The following is a 21,799-nucleotide window of genomic DNA, read 5'->3' as shown; positions in this document are numbered from 1 at the left end:
GTCCTACATATAGCCCATGGAAGATAGGATTATATAAAGTAGATCGTGGAGAAGAGATATGAAAGCCTTCCAGAGAGAAAACAGATTGCTTTTTCCTTGGCTTTATCTTTCAGCATTCTTTGGCAGCTTTCTCTTGGACAGAGACAAGGTCTGGAAATAGCTCACAGAACCTGCCTGTAACTACTGCTCGTGACTGAAAAAATAATGGCACATTATGGCAGGTGTCAGATCCAGGAGCACCTCTATCAGGCCACTGCTTGGCACCATGACTCTAGTTACACAAAAAAAGATCAAAATCATGACAAAGGGTGAAATGGAAGTATTTTCAGGCTTTGCAGAGGCAATTTCGTTTTAAAATCGCTTTTCTCTACCTTTCCTTTCAGTAAGAAAGCACAGTCAGCAAAATTCTAACCTCAGAACTCTGGTCCCATTAGTCACACAAAGCTTAGGTGATTTATAGTCAGAAAATCATTTCAAAACAGCTGAAAGCATTTTGCTATTCTGCCTACAGCGACACCTGTGCACTTCTTTGTCTCTAAATTTCAATTAGAAATAATTTAAATAAGAGAAAATCATGTTTCCTATTGGCTGAGCTTGTTAATGAAGCGTGTTTTATACTTCCAATGGAAATGGGAATTTAGGAAGCTAACAGGCAGAGCTTGTGTCTGTATTATGAATACATTTTATATTTGAAAGACTTTATCTTCATCACGCTAATGAGATTTTCAGCTTTTTTTTTAAACCATATTTGTATTGCTGTTAATGTCTGAATTACCACCCTGTTAACATGACAACTCATATTCTAAGGTGTCTCAAGAATCAACAAAAGTAGGAGATTCGCTATTGTTTTAAATATCAACAAGCACTGAGATGAAAAATCTTCTAACGTGTTATGTTTAAAGTCAACAGAAGAACAAAAAAGACAGGAACAAGCAGACAATGTTTTTGCACTGAAATATTACGTAAAGCAAACAGAAAAGATTGACAATTGATTTGTGAACTATTCACCTAGATGGTTTTATCAAAGGGCTTTGGAGATACCTTTTTATGGATTAATACAGAGCAAAGAAGCACCTGCTCCACTGGGTGAAGGATGTAAATGGTATGAGTACAGAGAAACTCTTATTCGCTGTATTACTTTATCCGACTCTAGAAAAGGGTCTTCTGTCCCTCATGCACATGGAGGACCCAGTCCTTATAGACTTGGATTAAGCTTAACTCATACAATACTATTCAAGATTTAGGTATTTTCATATAGCTTGAATATACTTGAAATAACCTTATACTAGCCCATAGGAAGAAAACCAATCTTGATCCTTAGGCAAGAATCTTCAAGTGACAAGACAGAAGTGCTCTGTAGTTCCATACAGGTCTCTGCAAAGTGACATGCTGTCAGATAGAGACTTCTTTACTCCTCTCTCATATCATCACCCTGTCTTTCAAGATACATCCATGAGCCCAGAGTTCAGTTCATACAACTGTAACAAGGGCAGACCTTGACCCGACAATGCTAAGTACTGATGATAATACATCAGCAGGAAAAATGAAAGCATGTAGATGAAAGTTGTTACTGCTGTTGCTAAAAATCACTTTAAGACATCCTTACAGGTCTTTCAGCATCGGCAGTGGTAGAAAAACAAATGACACCAAAGGAGGGATGTGGTGGAAGGGACAGAGCAGCCACATTAGATACTGCCATGAACACTATGAAAAGCTATAAAAAAAATGTGCAGCTTTGTTAAAATCGGTACTTCACACACAAGGAAGCCCCAGTGGAGCAACCACCCATAAGGCATTCTGCAATTACGCTTGGCACCTATTGACTAGATGAACCCCATCCTCTTTTGGGCAAACTCTTTGTTCCCAGATCTCTGATAATAAGGAAGGTCTCTTTGCTCATTAGAAGGTTGTATACCAAAAGGGAGCAAGTGACCTTGTCCTCTCCTTATTCCCTGGCTGAGCCATACATAGAGCAGACATCCCCAGAGAAAGCTTTGGGAAAAGGCCAGGCTCGTTGAATGCATGCGAACTGCAGTGTTTCCAAGATGATATCGTTCCACCTACTGCCTGTCCCACACTGCCTTGATGTGGGTCAGACTGTGAATGACACAATTTGATTGCCTCCATGCTAACCTCTGCAATCCTCTGACTCTCAGTGAGAAAGTCTCCTCTTCCTTTCTCACTAGCTTCAAATGGAAGCCTCATGAATGCTGTAAATTTAGTGCTTAGTTTTATAATTGTGGTTTTATTTGAATAGCCACAGAAATGTTGGGTGAGATTAAACACAGGCCTCTCCTTTTGAAGAGGTCTTTGTTTAATATGACTTTTACACCCCATTTTCCAACTGACTTTTAATTTTTTCTCCTTTGAGTCTAGCTGCAACTCCAGTTCCTACACAGCAGTTGTGAGAGCATTTCCTTGGTACTACGCTAAGTGATATTTGTGCATAAACTTTTGCTAATTGCTGAACCTATGCTGGAATGAATAAAGCCTTCATTCATGTTTATATATTAGTTTCCAATATTTGTTTGTAATCATCAAGCTAAACACAGCTTTCATTTGCAGAGACGGTAATTGAGATACGCTCTATTTAGGTACATTGAAAGGTGTTTTATTTTTTCTAATATCATTCACAGATATGGTTATCAAAGAAATTTCCAAATCCTGCAAGTCAGTGAGATTTGTTCAGAGCTAGTAACTGTGCTAATGGCTACAACAATAGGTAATCAACAGGTAATTCTGATCAACAGAAGTGAATCTAGACCTCATTTTGTGCTGGAGACCTGACAAGTTGCTGGGGCTCTTATTTCAAAGAAGCTTTGAGTTTGCTCATGTGGGCTAATGCTTTTTTACTGCTGCAGCTCATCTCCCACTCAGGTTAGTTCTGTGCAAGGAGAATCCACAGTCTGTTGCACCCTTCATTATGCAGACAAGAGCTCAGCAAGCAGGCAACAACTGAGTGTTGCCTGAAAAGTGCTCTCCTGGTCTGAACTCACTCACTGATACAGACAGGCACAACCTACATGTATGTTTGAAACTTACATAATTAGAATATCTCTGTGGTGATTCCTGGCCATCAAAAACTTTCCCAGACATAACTGCTACTATTAACAGTAGAAGTTCCCAATTTAACAAATGGAAACAAGATAAATAAATACCCACATCATTCTGGTTTCACCCAGCTTTACCTTTCAGATTGTAGCAATCTGTTCCCCTTAGTCAGCTGGAAGTACTACCAAAGTGATAATTATTTTCATGACAATGCAGCACTTCCCATGGTCTCTTCTGGATATCTGATGGCTTCAACTGCTTTATATTGGAGGAATCTATGATGTTCAAACAAACTATGTCTACCATGCCTCCCAGGATCCATGCTTTATTCCCCCCCTGCTCATCTGCCTACCTCCTTCCTCATCATTTAAGTTTAGCAACAGGTAACTCAGCACAGAAACCCAAAACTGACAGGTGCACCTGAAGAATTTGGAGTCAACAGGAATGGGGAATAAGGAACAAAAGAGGTTTCTGGTGTAGCAGCATGGAAGAGAGTGTGCAGTATTAGAGGTGATATGACATATTGCTTAGATTTTATGTGTCCTATTAGCATTACCATCTCATAGAGGAACTACCTCCCTCTCCAGCACTCTTCCATCTCTGTGGTACTGGCTCTAGTTTCAGTGCCTCCAGCACGAGAAACCAGGCTTCCTGCCTCCCTTTACTCAAAACTATTACCAGTTGTCTCTTCATGTCTTGCTCAGCTGCTGCAGCAAAAAAGCATAACCTCTGTTACTGCTCATCAGCTGCTTCACAAGGAACCATTCATGTACATGCTTTGAATCTCACTTGTCCCTGAAGTGAGTGCAAATTATGTCAAGTAGACTTACTTACCTTTAGAGAGCAGACAGAGTTCTTGACAGACAGTGGGGCAAGAAATAGAAGGATGGTATCACCTTTGATAACACTATAATTACATGCATTCAACAAGCACGGCTTTTTCCCAGAGCTGTCTCTGATGATGTCTGTGTTCTGTTCAAGAAGTCCATAAAGAGTGGACAAGACCTCTTGCTCACTTTTGCTGTATAACATGTATATTGCAGCCTGTATGCAATATACTAAAAATGCTCCAAAAAGAAAGGAAAAAAAAAAAAAAAAAGAAAGAAAATGGTCAAGGCCATTGATCATGTTTTCTGCAGTGACTAAAATGATGTTGAACAGTTAGCTGCCTTTGAAAAGGTGGTATGTTCCCACAGCTCAGTCCTGCAAAATACCTCTGTATGTCTTTCAACAACATGCAAATTCACTGATTATCAAGAACACAGGACTGCTTCCCAGACTTACATAAATCCTTTATACAGTGTAATGCACTTGCAAATATAAATATCACCCAATTAGAGACACATTCTGCAAAGGCAATACTCTTCCAGTTCGTTTTTAGGTCAAATATACCAAGACCTGAAACTATACATAGTTTCATAGTGTTAAAGAGGTATTTGGACAATGCCTTTAGTAATATGTTTTAACTTCTGTGTAGCCATGAAGCAGTCAGGAGGTTGGACTTCACGATCTTTGTAGGTTCCTTCCATCTGAACTACCTGTCATAATTATAATGGGGAACAACTTCAGTCAAGTTACATGCAGTTTCAGCTTCCTCAAACTGCGAGCCAGATATGGACAAAATTTCTAAATGAAGGTTAAAGCCCATTTTCTTCAGAATGATCAGGTAAATCTGTTATCACAGAAACGTGAGCAAGCAAGTTTATTCAACTTCGTGCAGGTCATGTGATGTAATTAATTCCAAATGTTTTTGGTCTCTGTACAGAAACTTCCAGCAAAATATTTAAATGATGTAATAATTATCTTTTTGCTTTCATGATCCTTCTGACTATGCCTTAATTTATGATGCTTTCAACTAGCATACATGTATCCTGAGGCTACCATTGGTGCACATTTATTTAAGTCAAAAGATAAATCTTAATGAAAGGTTTTTTTAACACAATAATTACCTTATTTTGATCATCATAACAGTAGTTATTAGAGGCACAAAAACAGAATCAGATCTCAGAAGAAGCCATGAAGATACTAAATTGGGTGGAGTACCAGCACTGCCCTATTATTTTGCCAAGAAATGATACATCAAAGTGGCAGCAATGAATCATCACACACTACTAGGAACTACACCCAAGGAACCCAAGAGATGGAAATACTAGATGTACTAACCTCCATGATAAATTGCAAGTTATAATTGCACAGCAGATACTTTGCAACATATCTTTTCTCAGCTATGAAGCCATGTTTTCCTTATGTCTCCCCCAACACGATCTCTCATCAGAATAAACTACAACAAATTCAAAAGAACCACAAAAACACAGGAATTCTGGATTGATATGATAGGTCCATCTTTTTAAGAAAACTGCTTTTTTTGGGAAGGATTAAAAACCCAATGCGCCAAATTACACAGGCATCCCTGCTCTTTCACAAACATCTTCCCTAAAATCACCATATTACGGGATTATTATTAAATTACGGGAACAAAGTGTTCCCTGAAGAAGAGGATACAGTGTGTTACCTTTTCCAGTCAAAGTTTCTTCTTTTATTTTCCTCACCGCTTCTTGGCCTTCTCTCTCGCTGTTTCCAGCTGTCACAATATAGAAAATACAAAATTAGTGATGCAAACCAGGAACAGTTAATTGTATGCCAGCCATTGTTATGGGTTAACCACAGTGTAAAACCAGCAAAAAAGTTTTAAATGAAAATGCATGATTCATGACTGTCAGAGCAGCAGAAGTCTTCAAATACCCCGCTGTTCACATGAGTTCCACTTGCTCATCTCATTTATTCATACAAGCTACGACCACTTGCTGGTTGGACCAGCTGAACGTGGATGTCAGTCTGAGAGCCAGGTGAGTTATAGCACATTCGGATTCCAAGACATATTTTCTGCAAGTGAGAGCAGACTACTCTTTGTTCTTTTCCAAATGAAGTACTTAACAGCTGGAGGAAAGGCCCTGCAAACCTGCTCTGAATGCTAAGGAAAAGCTTCATCAGTGCTAACAGAAAACATGATTAAGCACCAAATAAAGGGTTTTTCTGCAATTCAGCTGAGGGGGACAGTTGTACACTTGTTTGGCAATTGTTTTTTGATTATTTATACCAGAGGGAAAAAGACAAGTGCAAGAAAAATATGCTGTTTGGAAGTACAAGTTAAAGTTTTTACACAAAGTTTGACATTCCATTTATAAATCCAGAAACATTTTTCCATAGTATGAAGCATAAAAATATCTGAATTATTTATTATGTAAATTGGATACTAATACTGATACCTATTTTGAACTTCATGCAGTTGTCTTCTCTTTTTTCCTAATTATACAAAATTCTGCCCTGGTTACTGCGCAGCCTTTATTTATATTGTAACCCTTTACAGTTATCCTGTCCTCTCATCCTCCTGTTAGATCCGTAGCAGGGAAAGAATCATAGCATCACAGAATCAGTTAAGATTGGAAAGGACCTCAAGAGAAAGCTCAGGGGAGATCTCACTGTGACCTTCCAATATTCAAAGGAAGTTTATAAGCAGGGGGGAAATCAATTTTTTACAAGGGCTAACAGTGATAGGACAAGGGCAAATATAGTTTTAAACTAAAAGAGGGGAGATTTAGATTAGATGTCAGGGGCAGATTTTTCACTGAGAGGGTGATGATGCCCTAGCACAAGTTGCCCAGAAAGGCTGTGAATGCCCCATCCTTGGAGGTATTCAAGGCCAGGTTGGATGGGGTCCTGGGCAGCCTGAGCTGGTGCCTGATTTGGAAGTTGGCAACACCGCACCTGGCAGAGGGGCTGGAACTTGATGATCTTTGAGGTTTCTTTCAACCCAAGCCATTCTATGATTCTATGATTCCATGATTCTAAGATTCTACGAAATAGGTCATCTGGCTCAACCTCTTGCTCATATTAGTTGGTATGGGCTTGTTACATCTGAATTTAGAAAGTGAGAACATGCTTTATATTGAAATATTTTATCTATTAATCTGCATTAACATGATCTCATAAAGAACGTTCCAAAAGTGGGACTGACCCTTTGAGACAGATCACATGCTATCCGTTGGTTGCACTAGCTGAAGGCACAGAGCACTGGAACGAGATTTTTGGGACAAGTTGGCCACTGAGGAGGTAGACAAATGCATTATTTTGAGAATGGAGAGTTTGCTCTGCATCCAAATTTGAGCAGTAAAAACCAGTGATTTGCAACACTGGTAACTGAAGGAAATATGTATCTTTATCTTGATGATACACAAGAAGACTCAGTATTTAAAAATATGTAACCAAAAAAATAATATTTAACATTTCAGATGCCGAAGAGAAGATTATTCTCACATTAAACCTAGAGTCATTCTGGCCTATAACTGTTCTTTATAAATTACATTAATATTGGATTTATATTACTCGGACTGATAATAACAGATAATAATAGAACAAAGCAGACATTTCCAGTATTTCTGTCCTTTTGTGTTTTTTTCCCCTTGGAATATCCAGGGTTTTACAGAAAAGAAATGTTCAGCTTGATGCTAATTTCTATAAAGGGATGCAGTGTCAACAAACAAACCCTCCAGTAAAATTGCCACATCTGGGGAAATCAGGGCAGATGGATGATGGGCAAGGGATCAGTTTTCCTCTCCGTATCACCCAAAGTGATTTACAAGAGTAAGGCCTCAAACTCAGTTTGTTATAACACGAGATAGATTGTTGGTTTTGAAAACAAACATACTTTGGTGCCAATTCTGTGAAGGACTGGTGTGATTTCTCTTTCATTCAGCTCTCCTTGTGCAGAGAACACACTTATTAAGGCTTCAGTGACTTGATTTGACTTTACTCTCAGTATGTTCACTTAATTTATTCTTTTAAGAGAGCTTGTATTCACAACAGATTTTAATTTACTTTATTTTGCTGTTATATAAATGGTTATTCATTAAAGCTCAGCACCCTCCAAATGAGCTCATTTTATTCATATTTGCATGTTTTTCATTCTAGACCACTGGGATAAAATAATTATTTTGCTAAACAGTCACTTCAAATGTCTGCTTCCAGCCCGATTCAACAAAGAGTTTAAACACTAGATCCTGGAAGCTTGAATAACTTAGAATCAAAATAGCTCCAGCTACTGTGATAGAGGCTTTTGAAATATGTCTTTCAAAGAAGAATCTGTAAGAGAGACTGAGCAGATGACCAAAATTCTCACAAAAAATTCAAAGACACATGATCACAAAGATACCATAAGACTGGGAGAGAGATCTACACCTCTACATTTGCTTAAAATGATCAGTGTCCCCTTGCTGAGGATGAATGGAAGAATTAAGGGAGACAATAATTGTACTGCTTCTCTTTGAGTATATCCTTGTGGGATCCACTAAGTAAAATGAATGAAAAAGATATGAAAAATAAAAACCTCCTCTTAAGTACTACATTAATTATTCTAAATTAAAAATAATTAATAGTAATAATAATAACTTGTAAAGACACCAAGATAGCAAAATTGGTTTTAGGTCTGTAAAAATCAAACATAATTTGGATATCGTTTTGACAATGATGGTCTGCTGAGGGACTCAGCTTCCAAGCCCACTAAACAGGAATGAGTACAGTACTCTAAACTAAGGAGAGCAGTAGTTTGTTAAATGAGGGTAAAATTCTTAACGTCATCAGGTCCTCAGAAATATAATTGTAACAAATGTTTAGAAAACTCTGTGATATCCAGGAGTATCCACTTGCTGGACTTCTTGCCCATGATTCAACATAATTTTCGTACCTTCAACATGCCAGATTTATCCAACTCAGAATGTATCCATGTTAAACTCAGTAGCATCTGCAACATCAGATCTGCCTATTCTGGATTCAAGTGGAATGGAGGGTAGGATGAGAAAGGAAGATAGATCACATTGTAGTGCAGTAAGAAAATCAAAACAAAAGCTTTAAGAAAATGATATTACATATCTTTTTGAAAGCTTAGATTATCACAGTACTTAAAACTGCAATAACCCTGTTGTTTTGTTTTTTTTTTTTTTCATGCAAATTTGAAGTGTCTATGGGGAGCTCAAAGTGGTTACAGTTGTCTCAAGAATTGTTTATGTGTGTAAGCTGTTCAGTGCAGTGCCTGAGGTTTTCCTTATCTGTCCCGTAGAACAGTGAAAAATTCAGGTGCAACTGATTCAGTAACAACACTGACTAAAATCAAGTTTGAAAATAAAACTAATAACATAAAAATAAATTCCAGTCTCAATGGATGTACCTATATAAAAACAGACATCATATTAATGGCATGAAAAATTCTAGTTCTTAGTAAAGTATAAAGGCTCATAAAATCACAGAATCACAGAATGGCCAGGGTTGGAAGGACCTCAAGAATCATGAATTTCCAACCCCCCTGTCACATGCAGGGCCACCAACCTTCACATTTAATACTAGACCAGGCTGCCCAGGGCCCCATCCAATCTGGCCTTGTACACCTCCAAGGATGGGGCATCCACAACCTCTCTGGGCAGTCTGTTCCAGCACCTCACCACTCTCTCTGCTCATATTGGGGAAAAAAAAAAAAATAGAACATAAATTTAAATACATCTTTTAGTCAAAAATTGACTCCCCTCTTCAACGTTTGTCTACACAGGTGTCACAAGACAAAGCACACTGAACTAAAGACACCATAGAAGTAAACCAAAAAATACTTATCAGCAGTAGGAGGCTTTGGATCTCACCCTAGAGGTCAGACTCTGACATCTTAACAAGTTTAAGCAGATTCTAACTGAGAGTTATTTCAGAGATTTCAATAGAACTGTCACAGAACATGGCCCAGTTTGAGTTGGATGGCAGTAACAAAGTCCTTAGAAACTTAACATGGCTGAATGAATCTGTGCATTAGAGGAACACTATCACTACTACTAGATAAGGAGGCCTGATACATTTATAAGCATTCTTTATAAAATATTCCTAATTCCTCTGAGGATGAAAATCTCTCCAAAAGACAATTACTAATCACACTCATAACTGACGTACAAAATTGATCCTGGTAAAAAGCAAGGCTTTTTCCAATTCTTTTAACAGAAATGCGAATTTGCCATCTTGACCTTTCAAGGCAATGTACCACAGGGCATTAGCAAGAAATTTAAGATACTCTCTGAACAATGATGCAGCCTGTAATGCTTAAGGTTGTTTGGAAAGGATAAAAGCACAAATTCAAAAAGCCAGATTTAGCAAAGAGAGAATTTCACAACTTTCAGCAAATGAACACAAAAACAAAACACAAATAAAGAGTTCCGGAGACAGACAATAAGCAGATCCAAAATGCTCAGGACATTGTGGTCCAGAGATACGTGGAGGCCGAGGCCACCCTTTGAGGCAGCGTGGCTCTTGACTGACAGCAATCCCCTCTCTTAGTGACCCATAATTATACACCACTTAATCCCTAAAACTAAATAGCTTTTCAGAATTAGCAGCCTGCCCTATGGCCCTCCCCACTTCTGCTACGATATTTGGGGAAGGGGAGGGCAGGAAAAGTGGACTTGCAGATGTGGTAATCGCAATGCAAAGATCTTAAGTGATCTCTTCAAGTAATCCAAGTTTATGGCGTCTATAAACACCAATGCATATACATACTTCCAGGAGAAGCTTGGCACTATGGTGATTAACTGTATATAAATATACCACGTGATTAAGAAGATGTGTACAGCCAGGGTTAGGTGCCTTTGTGCATGATATTGCGCAAGATACAGAAGCAGTTCCAACTGTGAATTTGAATTAAGGAGACTCTTCAGTGCAGCCTAATACTCATTATGACTGAAGGGGAACTGATACAAGTGGAGCACAGGCCAAAAGACAGGGTTTTCCAGGGCACCCAAAGCCTCCAGAGAAAAACAAACTAATACCAGCTCATGTCATAAGAGTTATAGTTTTATCAGCGTGTTTGATATGGTACTGCATAATAAATACAGTGTGTCTAGGAAAGATGAATGACTGTCCCCAAAAGCTCTGAGGGTGAGAAACACGAACTCAGTACAACATGAAGGTTTTAATGCTTTTTTTTTTTTTTAATTAAATAAATTTATCAAAGCTTCTATAAAAACATCTTGCTTAGGAATAGAGGTCTTAGGTCTCACCCATAAAACTTCCAAGTCATAAATTTGTTATTCAATACTTGAATTTGTTGTTCAGGTGTAAGGATGTGTCCTGGTATCAAAAGGCATTGAGAAAGTGATACAAAGGATATACACATCCTTTGAACAGCAGTCACAATTGAACATACTTGACTTCTTGATGTTAAAGGCAAAAATATCACAGTAAGAATTCCATTTAGAAAAGAAGCAAAACTGAGTAAGGAGGATGACAGTTTGCAAACAGAAAACAAATTACCATTATCGCCTCAGGTTTCATCAACCCCAGCAGTACCAATGAGAAGATGAGAAAGCCTCTGTTCATCAAGCCCAAGATACATCCAGACAAGTGCCCTGTTTCCAACAGCATCAATTAGCAAGTGTTTAAGGAAAAAGTTTCAGAAACACCATTAAGCGCAGAGTAAGATTTCTTAATATACCCTTCCAGATGCAAGTAGTTTAAGAGGTTTCCTGAATCGAACCTAGCCTCTCCACGAACCTGTCCTCCACTTCATCTAATTGCATTTTCAATATGTTCAAGCCTTTGGCCTACAGAGGGTTCTGAGACAACAAGCTGTATGATTTAACGACACATTTAACTGCATTAGAAAGGTTGTGCTTTACTTATTTTTGTTTGTCTGTTTTTAATTTTTGAATGTTCTCTACTTTGTTTACAAGAAAGAGTATAACCCCTTCTTATTCACTTTTTCTATACCATACATAATTGTATAAAGCTGTATGATATCATACCTCAGTCATTTGTTTGCAAGCAGAAGAACCTTTGTTCATCAGCCCCACCTTGCACAAAGCCACCCCATATCCCAGTTTTTTCCAGTTCTACCAGACTCATTTGAGTATTCACAACAGGTTCAGCCAATCATGTCTACAAAGGAAGAGGGACACTTTTTGTCTCCTTTTTGTTTTCTTTCCTGCTAAGTAGTAGTAACATTTTATTGGTTTTTATGATTGGCGGCGAATATTAAAGATGTTCTGTAGAGAAGTTTCAGAATAAATCACTGGGCTTTTTTCTTTTTATTTTTTGGAGCGATAGCAGTTGATTTGGATGCTATTCATGTAAATACACAGCTATATATTCTATCCATCCTGTTACCACTCATCCACTCAATATTATGCGATTCTCATTGCTATTTGTGGCAGTCAGGACTTCACAAGCTGACATAATGGCTGGGGCAAGAAGGCTCCTCTGCATCTCCTGCTCGGAGCAGGGTCAGCTAAAGCAGGTTCCTTAGGTCTGTGTCCTGTCAAGCTCTGAGTATCTCCCAGATTGGAGACTCCAGCACCACAGGGGAATCTGTCCTCAGTGTGAACAAGTACTTGATCATACTTCAGAAGAATTTCCTGCATTCCATTTTGTACCCATTGCATCTTGGCCTATCACCACACACTGCAGAGAACAGCCTGGCTCAGTTTTCTTTACTACTCCCACCAGGTTTTTATACACACAGAAAAGATCCCCCTGAGTCTTCCCCTCTCTAGGCTGAACAGTCCCTGCTCCCTCAGCCTTTCCTGGTGGGCCAGATCTTCAAACCCCTTCATCACCAGTAGTCAGATCAGTTTGACTGTTCTAAATTCATTTGTGCAAAATGCATCATCTTACTGTTCAGCCTTTTTCTGTAATAATATTTTATAAATACTCTGAACATACCTCTACAGAATCAGGAGTCCCCCTCTTTCATCCCAGACCTTATAAATGATTCCAAAATGTTAGTTTTTGTTTCCTAATCAGCTACTAAACTACAAGAACTACTAAACTACTAAACTGTTATCTACTTTAAAATCTGTTGGCAGGATACTTGCCAAAAGCTTTTGAAAATCAACATTTAATTAATTCACACGGTTCTTGACTACTTCAAAGCATTTAATAAACTGCCATGTTGAAAAAAACTGCACTAACCTTTCCAAAGTTTATCACCACATATTTAACTCTGTATTTATTACAATGCCTGCCAATAACTGAAGTGAACGGTTACAATCTTTAAAGCCACTTGTTAAAATGAGGCTGCTTTTTTTTTTTTTCCCCCTCAAAACTTGTGAAAGAACTTCATGCAGTGATCCACTCTGTGTCACTTTGTTAACTGATACATTTCGGATAAGCTTCTTTACCACTGGAGAACGTTATTCCAAAATTCCAGCAGGAAGGTGCATTTCTACTCTCCGACTTCACTTTAAAGCAGAATGGTAGAAGGTCTACATCACTAAACTACAGAGAGTTTATATAACTTCATACCATTAAAAAAAAAATGCATACAATGTACATAGATCATCTTGAAAGTAATGCCTTCTATTTCTTTCCATGGAAACTACAATAGATAGAAAGAGCATAATAGCAGTATTTGATAGATCAAATTTTCAGCTACAAAACACTTTTTTTCAACACCATTTGTTATGCATTTTTACTGGTGATAAACAGGAGTCTGCATGCCATGCATTCTCTGTATCTTTGATAAGCTTGTTGTTCTCTAAGCCTCTTCAATTTTTATGCTATCCATTTTTAAATAAGCAGATAGGAACTCAGACCAGTACTTCTGGTGTTAGCACATGAAGGATTTATACAGCCTCAAATTCACAGTCTGTTTTGCTTATTCATTTTTTAGTAACTTCTAATATTAGATTTTTCACCTGCTATTGAACACTGACATTTCATAGAGCAGTCAACTGTAGCCCCAAGATCTTCCTCCGAAGTGATGATGGTCAGCACAGAAGCCATCATTTCAAGACTTTTCTCTATGTTTTGCAATTTTCTCCGTGTCTATCATACCGTATTTGTCTGCACTGAATTTCATGTGCCTTTGAACACCAAGTATTCATGTTCATATAATGGTCTTTCTACAATTTTCCACAGATAGCACTGGTCTTTACCACCCTGAATAATCAAATACAATGGGAAAGACTTGACACTTCATTATTTGTCCCTTCTCTAGAATTACACATCGAAAGCATGGGCTCTAATATTGAACTCCATGGGTGACACCCTCTACTGTGAGGACAGACATTTATGTTTGTGTTCTGTAATACCAGCGATCTGTGAACATTACAATATTTCCTCTTACCCTTTGAAACATGTTGTTCCTTAAGAACCTGAAGGTATTTTGCCTCAAGGCTTCTACAAATCCAAAGAAACTATATTAACCTGAATCTCATCCACTCACCTTTTTACAAACTCAGTTAATCTGAGTATTTTATAATCTAATATTTGATTGAAAAACATTTCTAATTAAGATTACTAGCCAAAAGTGAATTCTTGTGCTCTAAATGTCTTTTAAAATGCTTCTCACTATATGAATATAATTTTCAAATGTCCCAACAAATGCTGTAGCAAGTTTGTCATAAATAAGTAGCCTTAAAATATTGCTGAAATTTTACAGGTGAAATGTTCAGAATGAAGAAACATAAAGTAAGACTTCTTAAAGCAAAGACAATGACAGTCTTCAGACTGAAATTAGAGACCAATGCATTCCACAAAATTCTTACAGACCAGGAAGGCTCTATGTGGCAGCATAGCATTTTAAGTAGAGTTTTTCATAACTCTGGTAACAGTGTACAAAAATGTTAAAAACTGAACTGAATGCCAATTATAAGACAATTTGCCTGCATTTCTGCATCTTCACACTGAGTAAAGGAAAACATTATCCAGTCCGGAAGGCTGTTGACTTTTGGATGTTTCTCGACTACTTCTACAACCCATTCAGGCCTAACAAAACACAGCAAAAATTAGGAAGACAATACTTTCCTAAAGATAATTATACATTTTATACTGTATACTGTAAGAAAAGACTATTAAAGTCTCCCACACAAAATTTGAGCAACTGAAATTAAATCAAACTGTCTTTGTAATGAATAATTGCACCAGCTCGATAGGGTTTAATTATCCATCTAAAGTCACTTTGTAGTATTATATCATATAAGAATTGTCTGGTATCTGGCACAGAGTGTCCAGCTCAAAAATTGGAAACCAATCTGAACCAAAAAGATGACAAAAATATCTCCTGCTTGGTCTCTTGCAGAGTTTACAGAGATGACAAAGTGCTGATTCCGGCTGTGGAAGTACATTTATTTATATCAAAATTTCCTTGCTAAGATAATTCACTTGAATATATATACATAAATTGATATATATAATGAGATTGTTGCCTTTAGAATGTGAGACACTGATATACTCAAACACCAAAGACTGATTACACTGCCACAAAACTGGTGATTTATACCGGATAGCATATGTACAACATTGTCAAGTGCGAAATCTTTTGATTTTCTTTCACCATTTGCAAACAGAAACATCAAAGCTTCTATACGAGATGTTGCCACTCTTTTTCTTCCCCAAGTTTTCTCTTATTAATTTACAGCAGGGGGGAAAAAATAAACATAAAAGGAAAAATCAAACTAAAGCTCTTCTTTAAGTCAGAAATTTTAACATGCACTCACTTCAGTGATGAAGGATGGAAGGGATACAAAGAATTCATGCTTCCAATCAACCTAAATTCAGACTCGCAGAACCATGGCCAATACCATGAACTGGACTAGGCTGGTGGTATTAAAATACCTACGACATCTTGATTTTCAATGTCTGTACTGATAAGAGAATATTTATTTGCAATCCACACAAAGCACCATCTTCGGCATCAGCTACAGGTCAATAGGTACCAAAAATGGTGTGTCATTTGCCTCCTCTGAAGAAGGAAATGCAAGCTTATTTATCGAGTAGCAAGTTGTGTAATGGAGCAGGAACTCTCAGCACAGCTGACTCTGAAAGCCCACCACTGGCAGCTTCCTTGCCAGGGGTCCTGGCTTTCCTGCAGTAAAAACCTTGCTCACTGTGAGAAATGGTCCTGCTGTCTGCCAAAAAGCCTCAATGAAATCTATCAAAATAACTCATAGAAAATTACTTTCATCATTTCAGCATCTGTGCTGACCTTTTTCCCAGCGAGAGGCTGAGGACAGGGCTAGCGGCACTTTGCAGAGCAGCCCTGTGCAGCAGTGCTGGGATTGGAAAGTAAGAAGCCGTGAAAGTACTCTGCTGGCTGTAAATGCTCTGAGGGAGACCGCTGCCTTTTTGTATTGTGACTATGCATATTCCATCAGGTAGAATGCTTTCCACTTATATTTGTCTTGATCATTTCACTGTTAGACTGGATTTAAATGTAAGTTACTTAAACACTAACTCCACTAAAATGGGAAATGGAGCCAAAATCACATCCATCACAAGTGGTGAATCATCTTTGCATTAGACATTCAGGTTTAACTCATTTGCCCGCTGCAGGGATATCATTCTTTACTGCTAAACTTTCCCATTATTTAGTCCCTGCAATGGGAGAAAAGCTTTCAGTGAATGAGTACAGTTAACCGTGAGCAAAACATGAGTCTGATCCCCTTCCCGACCCCAAATTTGCCCCCATACTTCTTTTCACATCAGCTCATATTTACATACAAACATATGGTGAAAACATTCTACACTAGAAAGCTCAAGCACACTTCACAAAATCACACTAAATCATAGGTGTTGGAAGGGACCTCTATAGATCATGAAATCCAACCCCCTGATAAAGCAGGTTCCCTACTGTAGGTCACACAGCCTGGAGCTTAGAGTGCTCATGTACCGGCAGGTATACTCTGAACACTTTTGGCCTACCATAAGCAACAGGGATGGAAGGTCATTGCATTTAATACATTTTTGAGACTGTTTTAATCTTGCAGCTGGAACAAACCTTGAGACTACCCATCCTACTGAGAGGGCTTGCTTGTTCTAAGGAATTTCACAGGCAAAGAAGACGGCTCTGACTCACTGGACTCAGTGTTGAGGTCAGAGTTTGGCTGAAAGAATTAAATCAGCTGAAAATCTTACTCATCAACTGCTTCCTATAATTAATTTCATTAATTTACACTTCTAGAGATTCGTAATGCAATTATTAAGGCTGGTACAAATTAAGAGTTAATGGAAATGCATACATCTGTCAGCACCAGAAGAAACAGTAGAGCAAGGAGTTAATAAAGGGCACATTTCAAGGATGTTGTTTATGTCAAGATCATCCTACAGTGGACCTGCCAGCAGATGACCATGCTCTCTGACACCAGGAGGACAGCATCAAGGTTGTAGCATGTCACCTATTTCATCACTTTTCCTACTAGTACAGACCATGAGATAGGTCATAAAAGGGCATAAAAGATCTGTCCATAAACTAGCTTGTCATTTCCAATCAAGAAGAACCACAGATTAAAGAGAAGGGCTCGGCAGCTGACACACTTTGTCCCAGGCTGCACATGAGTGAGGCTCATCAGACCACACATTTTTGTGCTTGTGAGAGCGTTGCTGTGAGTGTGACTAAATGAAATCTATGAGATGGTGATGGTGAATAGGTCAGATCGGTTTACTTGTAGATTCTGCAAAAACGATGTAAATATTCCCTTCCCTTTCCAAAACGTTTTGCTTTGAATTTCGTTACACAAAATCTAAATATTAAACATTACATGATATGAAGTCTTCAAAAAAGTAGCAGTGTTCTGCACTTCCCTAACTCCACGCAAAGAAAATTGGCCTTTTTGTTTCCTCACTGAGTCCATTCTGCAGTCCACCTTCAAGATGAAAAGTGACTTCTTTATTGAAATATTAATGCCAACATTAGCTACATCTCACTACATTAGCTGGGTCTAGCATCTAGCTATGTATAGCAGCATCTGTTTGCCTCTTACAGACGCTTAGTTCTGACACATCTATTAAAATTTGTATGAGTAAGTGGTATTCTGCATTACACCTGCACACTTCCAGGGCAAGTCCATTAGTGTTACTTACTACAGAACACTGAAAATACATGGCTAGTATGTACTTATGAGCTTGTGTTTGTTTGTTTGGTTGTTTTTCTTTCAAAAGATATGTACACAAAACCTTAAAAAAAGAGAGCATGTTCTGAATAAAATTTAAATAAAATGTCATCACCAGCTTGCCACTGTGATAAAAAACTAAACTTCAGAAGACTTACAGCATAGAAGTTGCAGTGTTCTCTTACTTGAAGTTAAAGAAAGGGAGAAAAAGACAGTGTTTTAAGGATACGGCTATTACTGATGTTACATAATGCTGTAGGAGACATTCATTTATCATATTTATTATACTAATATAGATGTTATATAAATATTTAGTAGATATATTTAGTAGAAGCAGTGAAAGGATAAGAAAACAGGGAAATACCTCACTAGCATTGCCTGTAGCAGAGAGAGGAAATTCTGAATTCTGGGCCATTTTTGGAGTTCTCATAGGAATTCACCTATTCTAAGTTCAGATACCTAAATGACTTCTCAAACTAACGTTACCACTGTACAAACACTTTAAAATTAATGAGGAGAAACAAGCACTTCCAAAAGATGACTTATCCATCCCATTTCAGGCTGACATGAATGAACCTCTGAGAAGTAAATGTGAGATTTTTACATGTTTGTTCCTCTGCTCTAGACAAAAGAACACAGATCATCCACCACTAAACAGTGGAATATTTCTTGGAAGTTTTCATTAGTCTTCCTCTTACTGAAAATTTGGACCCTAAAGTTCAAGTTCATCCTTAGTTAAGGAAATCAGAAATGAGTTATTAAAATATTTACATAATGTCCATACTTTAAAGTCTTTTCCATGACCTTCTTGTTGACTTTTCACATAAAGTACTTCAAGTCTTTCATGTTTTGTATTTAAAAAAAAAAATCACTTTTCTTTAAAATCTTGCAAAGCAAAATATATATCAAATTTTCATTTGTGCTCAAAGTTGGCTCTTCCCCTTGCCATCTTTCCTCTTCCATATTTATGCTCATACTGGAAAGAAAATACTCCATAAAAGACACAAAAAATACTTTCTAAAACAAACAAAAAATATATATTAATATCTGGGAAATAATGACTGTACCTATTATAACGTGCATGCCAAGTCTTGCCAAATGCTTCACAGTATGGTAACCAATTCCTTTAGCACCTCCAGTCACTATAGCAACCTTTCCATTTTGTGTAGGGAAAACTATAGGAAGAAAAAGAAATAATGCAAAGTTAGGTCAAAGCAGTAACATGATTAAGAACTTAAGATGGATCTGAAAGAGACATACACTTAAAATCTGTCCATCAAAAATATTGCCTTAACTTTGTCAAGGAGCAGCCTGACAGCTGTTAGAAGTCAGCTTGGGGACTGTTTACTTCATATAAAAATTCAATTGGCAGCATGAAATCCTGCAAAGTTCTTGCATGACAAAGAGCAGAGTCCAACATTTGCTGCGCCAGGAGCATGGAACACAGTGTAGAGCTCAGTCAAAGCAGACACGTCCATGCAAAGGGCAGAAACCAGTCCACCTAATTTAATTGCATAACTGAGTACTCTGCTCGTGGAAAATCACAGACTTCTGGTCCCCAAAGAAATGAGAACATAATTTTTGCGTTATACAACAGATTCGCTTTTTCCATCCACCACAGCCCTCACTACAGAAGCCATTTCTGACGCTCACATAGGATTCCCCTCTGCACACGCCTTTGAGCACAAGGCAAGAGATGGTCAGATAGGTGGGGCACAGGCCCCAAACCCATCGTGTGAAGATTAACCCTTCTGCCCCCAAAGGAACCAAAAGGTGGTGAAATGCCCATATCCCATACTGACGCTGGGAGCGAGGTGCTTTGGCCCTTGTCACAGTGCTAACGATGGGCAGGAGTGCGGCAGCCTTGCTCGGATGGGACCTTGTGAGGAGGTCAGGAAAGTAGAATCCCAGAGTCCTGCCAGTTGGGAAAGACCTTCAGGATCACCAAGTCCACCCTCCCTCCAATCTACTAGGTTGCAAGACTAATCCCATTCCTCAGTGCCACAAAGGTGAGCGGGTGCATGGATGCAAGCTGCACAGCTCAGCCTGGCAGGAAGCCTTTCTGCTGTACAGGAAAGCAGGACTACTCCAGCCATGTGGGAGCAGAGGCTCTCATCTGTGAGAGGTTTAATTTAACTATTTGGGTAGGCATACATCAGGTCAAATATCAAATATGGTTTTTGAGGAGGTGGCAGATCTTTCATGTGAATCCCCTGTGGTCTTTGTGTTACTGAGGTGAGTTGCTGTTTGGTTTTTAGAACAAGCTGCTAGATACCTGTACAGGGAAAACGGCACTGAATATTTCCTTTTGCCATGGTATAGTGGCTGCAGGCAATATTATAGATAACAAATGTTAAATAGATGCTGACTTTCATCTATCAAAGGATTTTCTATTTTGATTTCTAGGTTTTTAGGGGGTTTCTTTGTTGTACAACATAAACCCGTATTTTGCATAGTTATGAAAAACAGAACTAGCATGGATACAAGCTGCTTTCTTCACAGCAACTCCCAAATTTCATCTTTTCTTAAACACACAGCTATTTTTAGTGTAATTCAACATGAATTCCTTTTCTCTTCAGGTAACTGTTTGATTCTTCCCCATGTAGACTGTGAATTATTTGCAATTATTTGAATGTTAATTCCTACTGCAATGACATCCATGCATGCTTGTGTCCTAACAAATATAGTATGAGCTAAACAAACCATGGTCAAGAGTTTTCCTAAATGTTTTCAATTAGATACATTAGCAGCCCTGCAATTTCTACCAAAACCATTGATCATAATGAACTCTATATTAAATGCTTATATTTTTTCAATAGTTAGGTTTAGATATCAAAGCTATGCCTGCTACTAAATACTTGGCTAGATTTCCCATTCTGTGAAGTCTTTTCCAATTGTTTACTACTTTACCAATCTTAACTTTTTTTAGATGACGTTTTTCTGGTCTGTCTTCTGTCAGCGACATATACAAAAACAAAACAACAACAAAAAATGCTTTTGCAAAACAGAAAATAAATTCTTTTAAAGAGAAAGAAAAATAAAATGCTTATAGTGTGATCCAAGCTGTCATCACCTCTATGTGACTAGTCCTTGTGTGTGACTGAATACATTTTAAATTTGGCAAGGACATAACCTTCAGTCCCTTTTACAGTGCTCCAATGATCCAAGCCCTGAAAAAGGGAGGAGTATATGCTTGTGTTGTTCAAGTTGGATGGCGTTTTAGACTATAAGAAAACACAATCTCTTGTACCAGTGGTGAAGGGGACAGGTCTTTTACCCTGCAACAAGCCATACTCGTCACAAGGCAGCAGGCAACTCCAAAAGCAATGAAAAGGACAGAAACAATATGGAAAAGAGCAAAAATGGCCTCAGAACTAATGGGATTGTGAGGAGGAAAACAGCAAAGAGGCTTCTGTCTAAGCAGTCTGGCAGATACTCAGAAGTCTGGGTTCTCCAGTATGCTTCTTCAGCTTCTCCAAGAAGGAAGTCTATCATTTCACTGTGAAAAAAAGGTGAAATACAAGCTTCCCAATACCCACATTTCTTATAACCCAGTTCAGGTTTGTTAGCTCAGAAAGTTAAAGGCACTTAATATGCACCTCTTACTAAGCAAACACTCCTTAGTCCACCTTAGTCCGCACCAGAAAACCCTTTCTAAGGTGCTTCCTGAAGGGTTAAAGAGGTTTAAACACAGACAAGGAGTTTTAGCATTGCTTTCTTGCTAAAGCAGGAAAGGTTACTTGTGGTCGAGACAGCAACATGTACAAATCTTGCATGTAGCAAAAGTGTATACATTCACAGAGAAAAAGCCCACTAGAAAGCAAAAATGTAAACTTAAT

At 38.1% G+C, this 21,799-nt stretch overlaps 1 protein-coding gene across 8 annotated transcripts in view; it reads right to left on the bottom strand.

The window, feature by feature from the left end:
• DHRSX (dehydrogenase/reductase X-linked) overlaps positions 1–21,799 on the bottom strand; it is a 205,852-nt gene that overhangs the window by 106,768 nt on the left and 77,285 nt on the right. For 6 of the 8 annotated variants that reach the window (XR_014880367.1, XM_085213011.1, XM_085212976.1 and 3 more), the window contains exons 2-3: positions 19,028–19,135; positions 5,564–5,632 (exon numbers count right to left, since the gene is read on the bottom strand). Coding sequence is in view for 7 of the 8 variants with exons in the window: in XM_085212976.1 (XP_085069102.1) it covers positions 5,564–5,632; positions 19,028–19,135 (177 nt within the window). In the remaining variant the exon portion in view is untranslated. The remainder of the gene's footprint in view (positions 1–5,563; positions 5,633–19,027; positions 19,136–21,799) is intronic. The other 2 variants (XM_085212996.1, XM_085213020.1) reach the window with 1 other exon arrangement.

Source organism: Meleagris gallopavo, chromosome 1 (assembly GCF_905368555.1).
Source record: "Meleagris gallopavo chromosome 1, MGAL_WU_HG_1.1, whole genome shotgun sequence".
NCBI lineage: Eukaryota > Metazoa > Chordata > Aves > Galliformes > Phasianidae > Meleagris > Meleagris gallopavo.
This window is presented reverse-complemented; position numbering and strand designations above follow the sequence as displayed.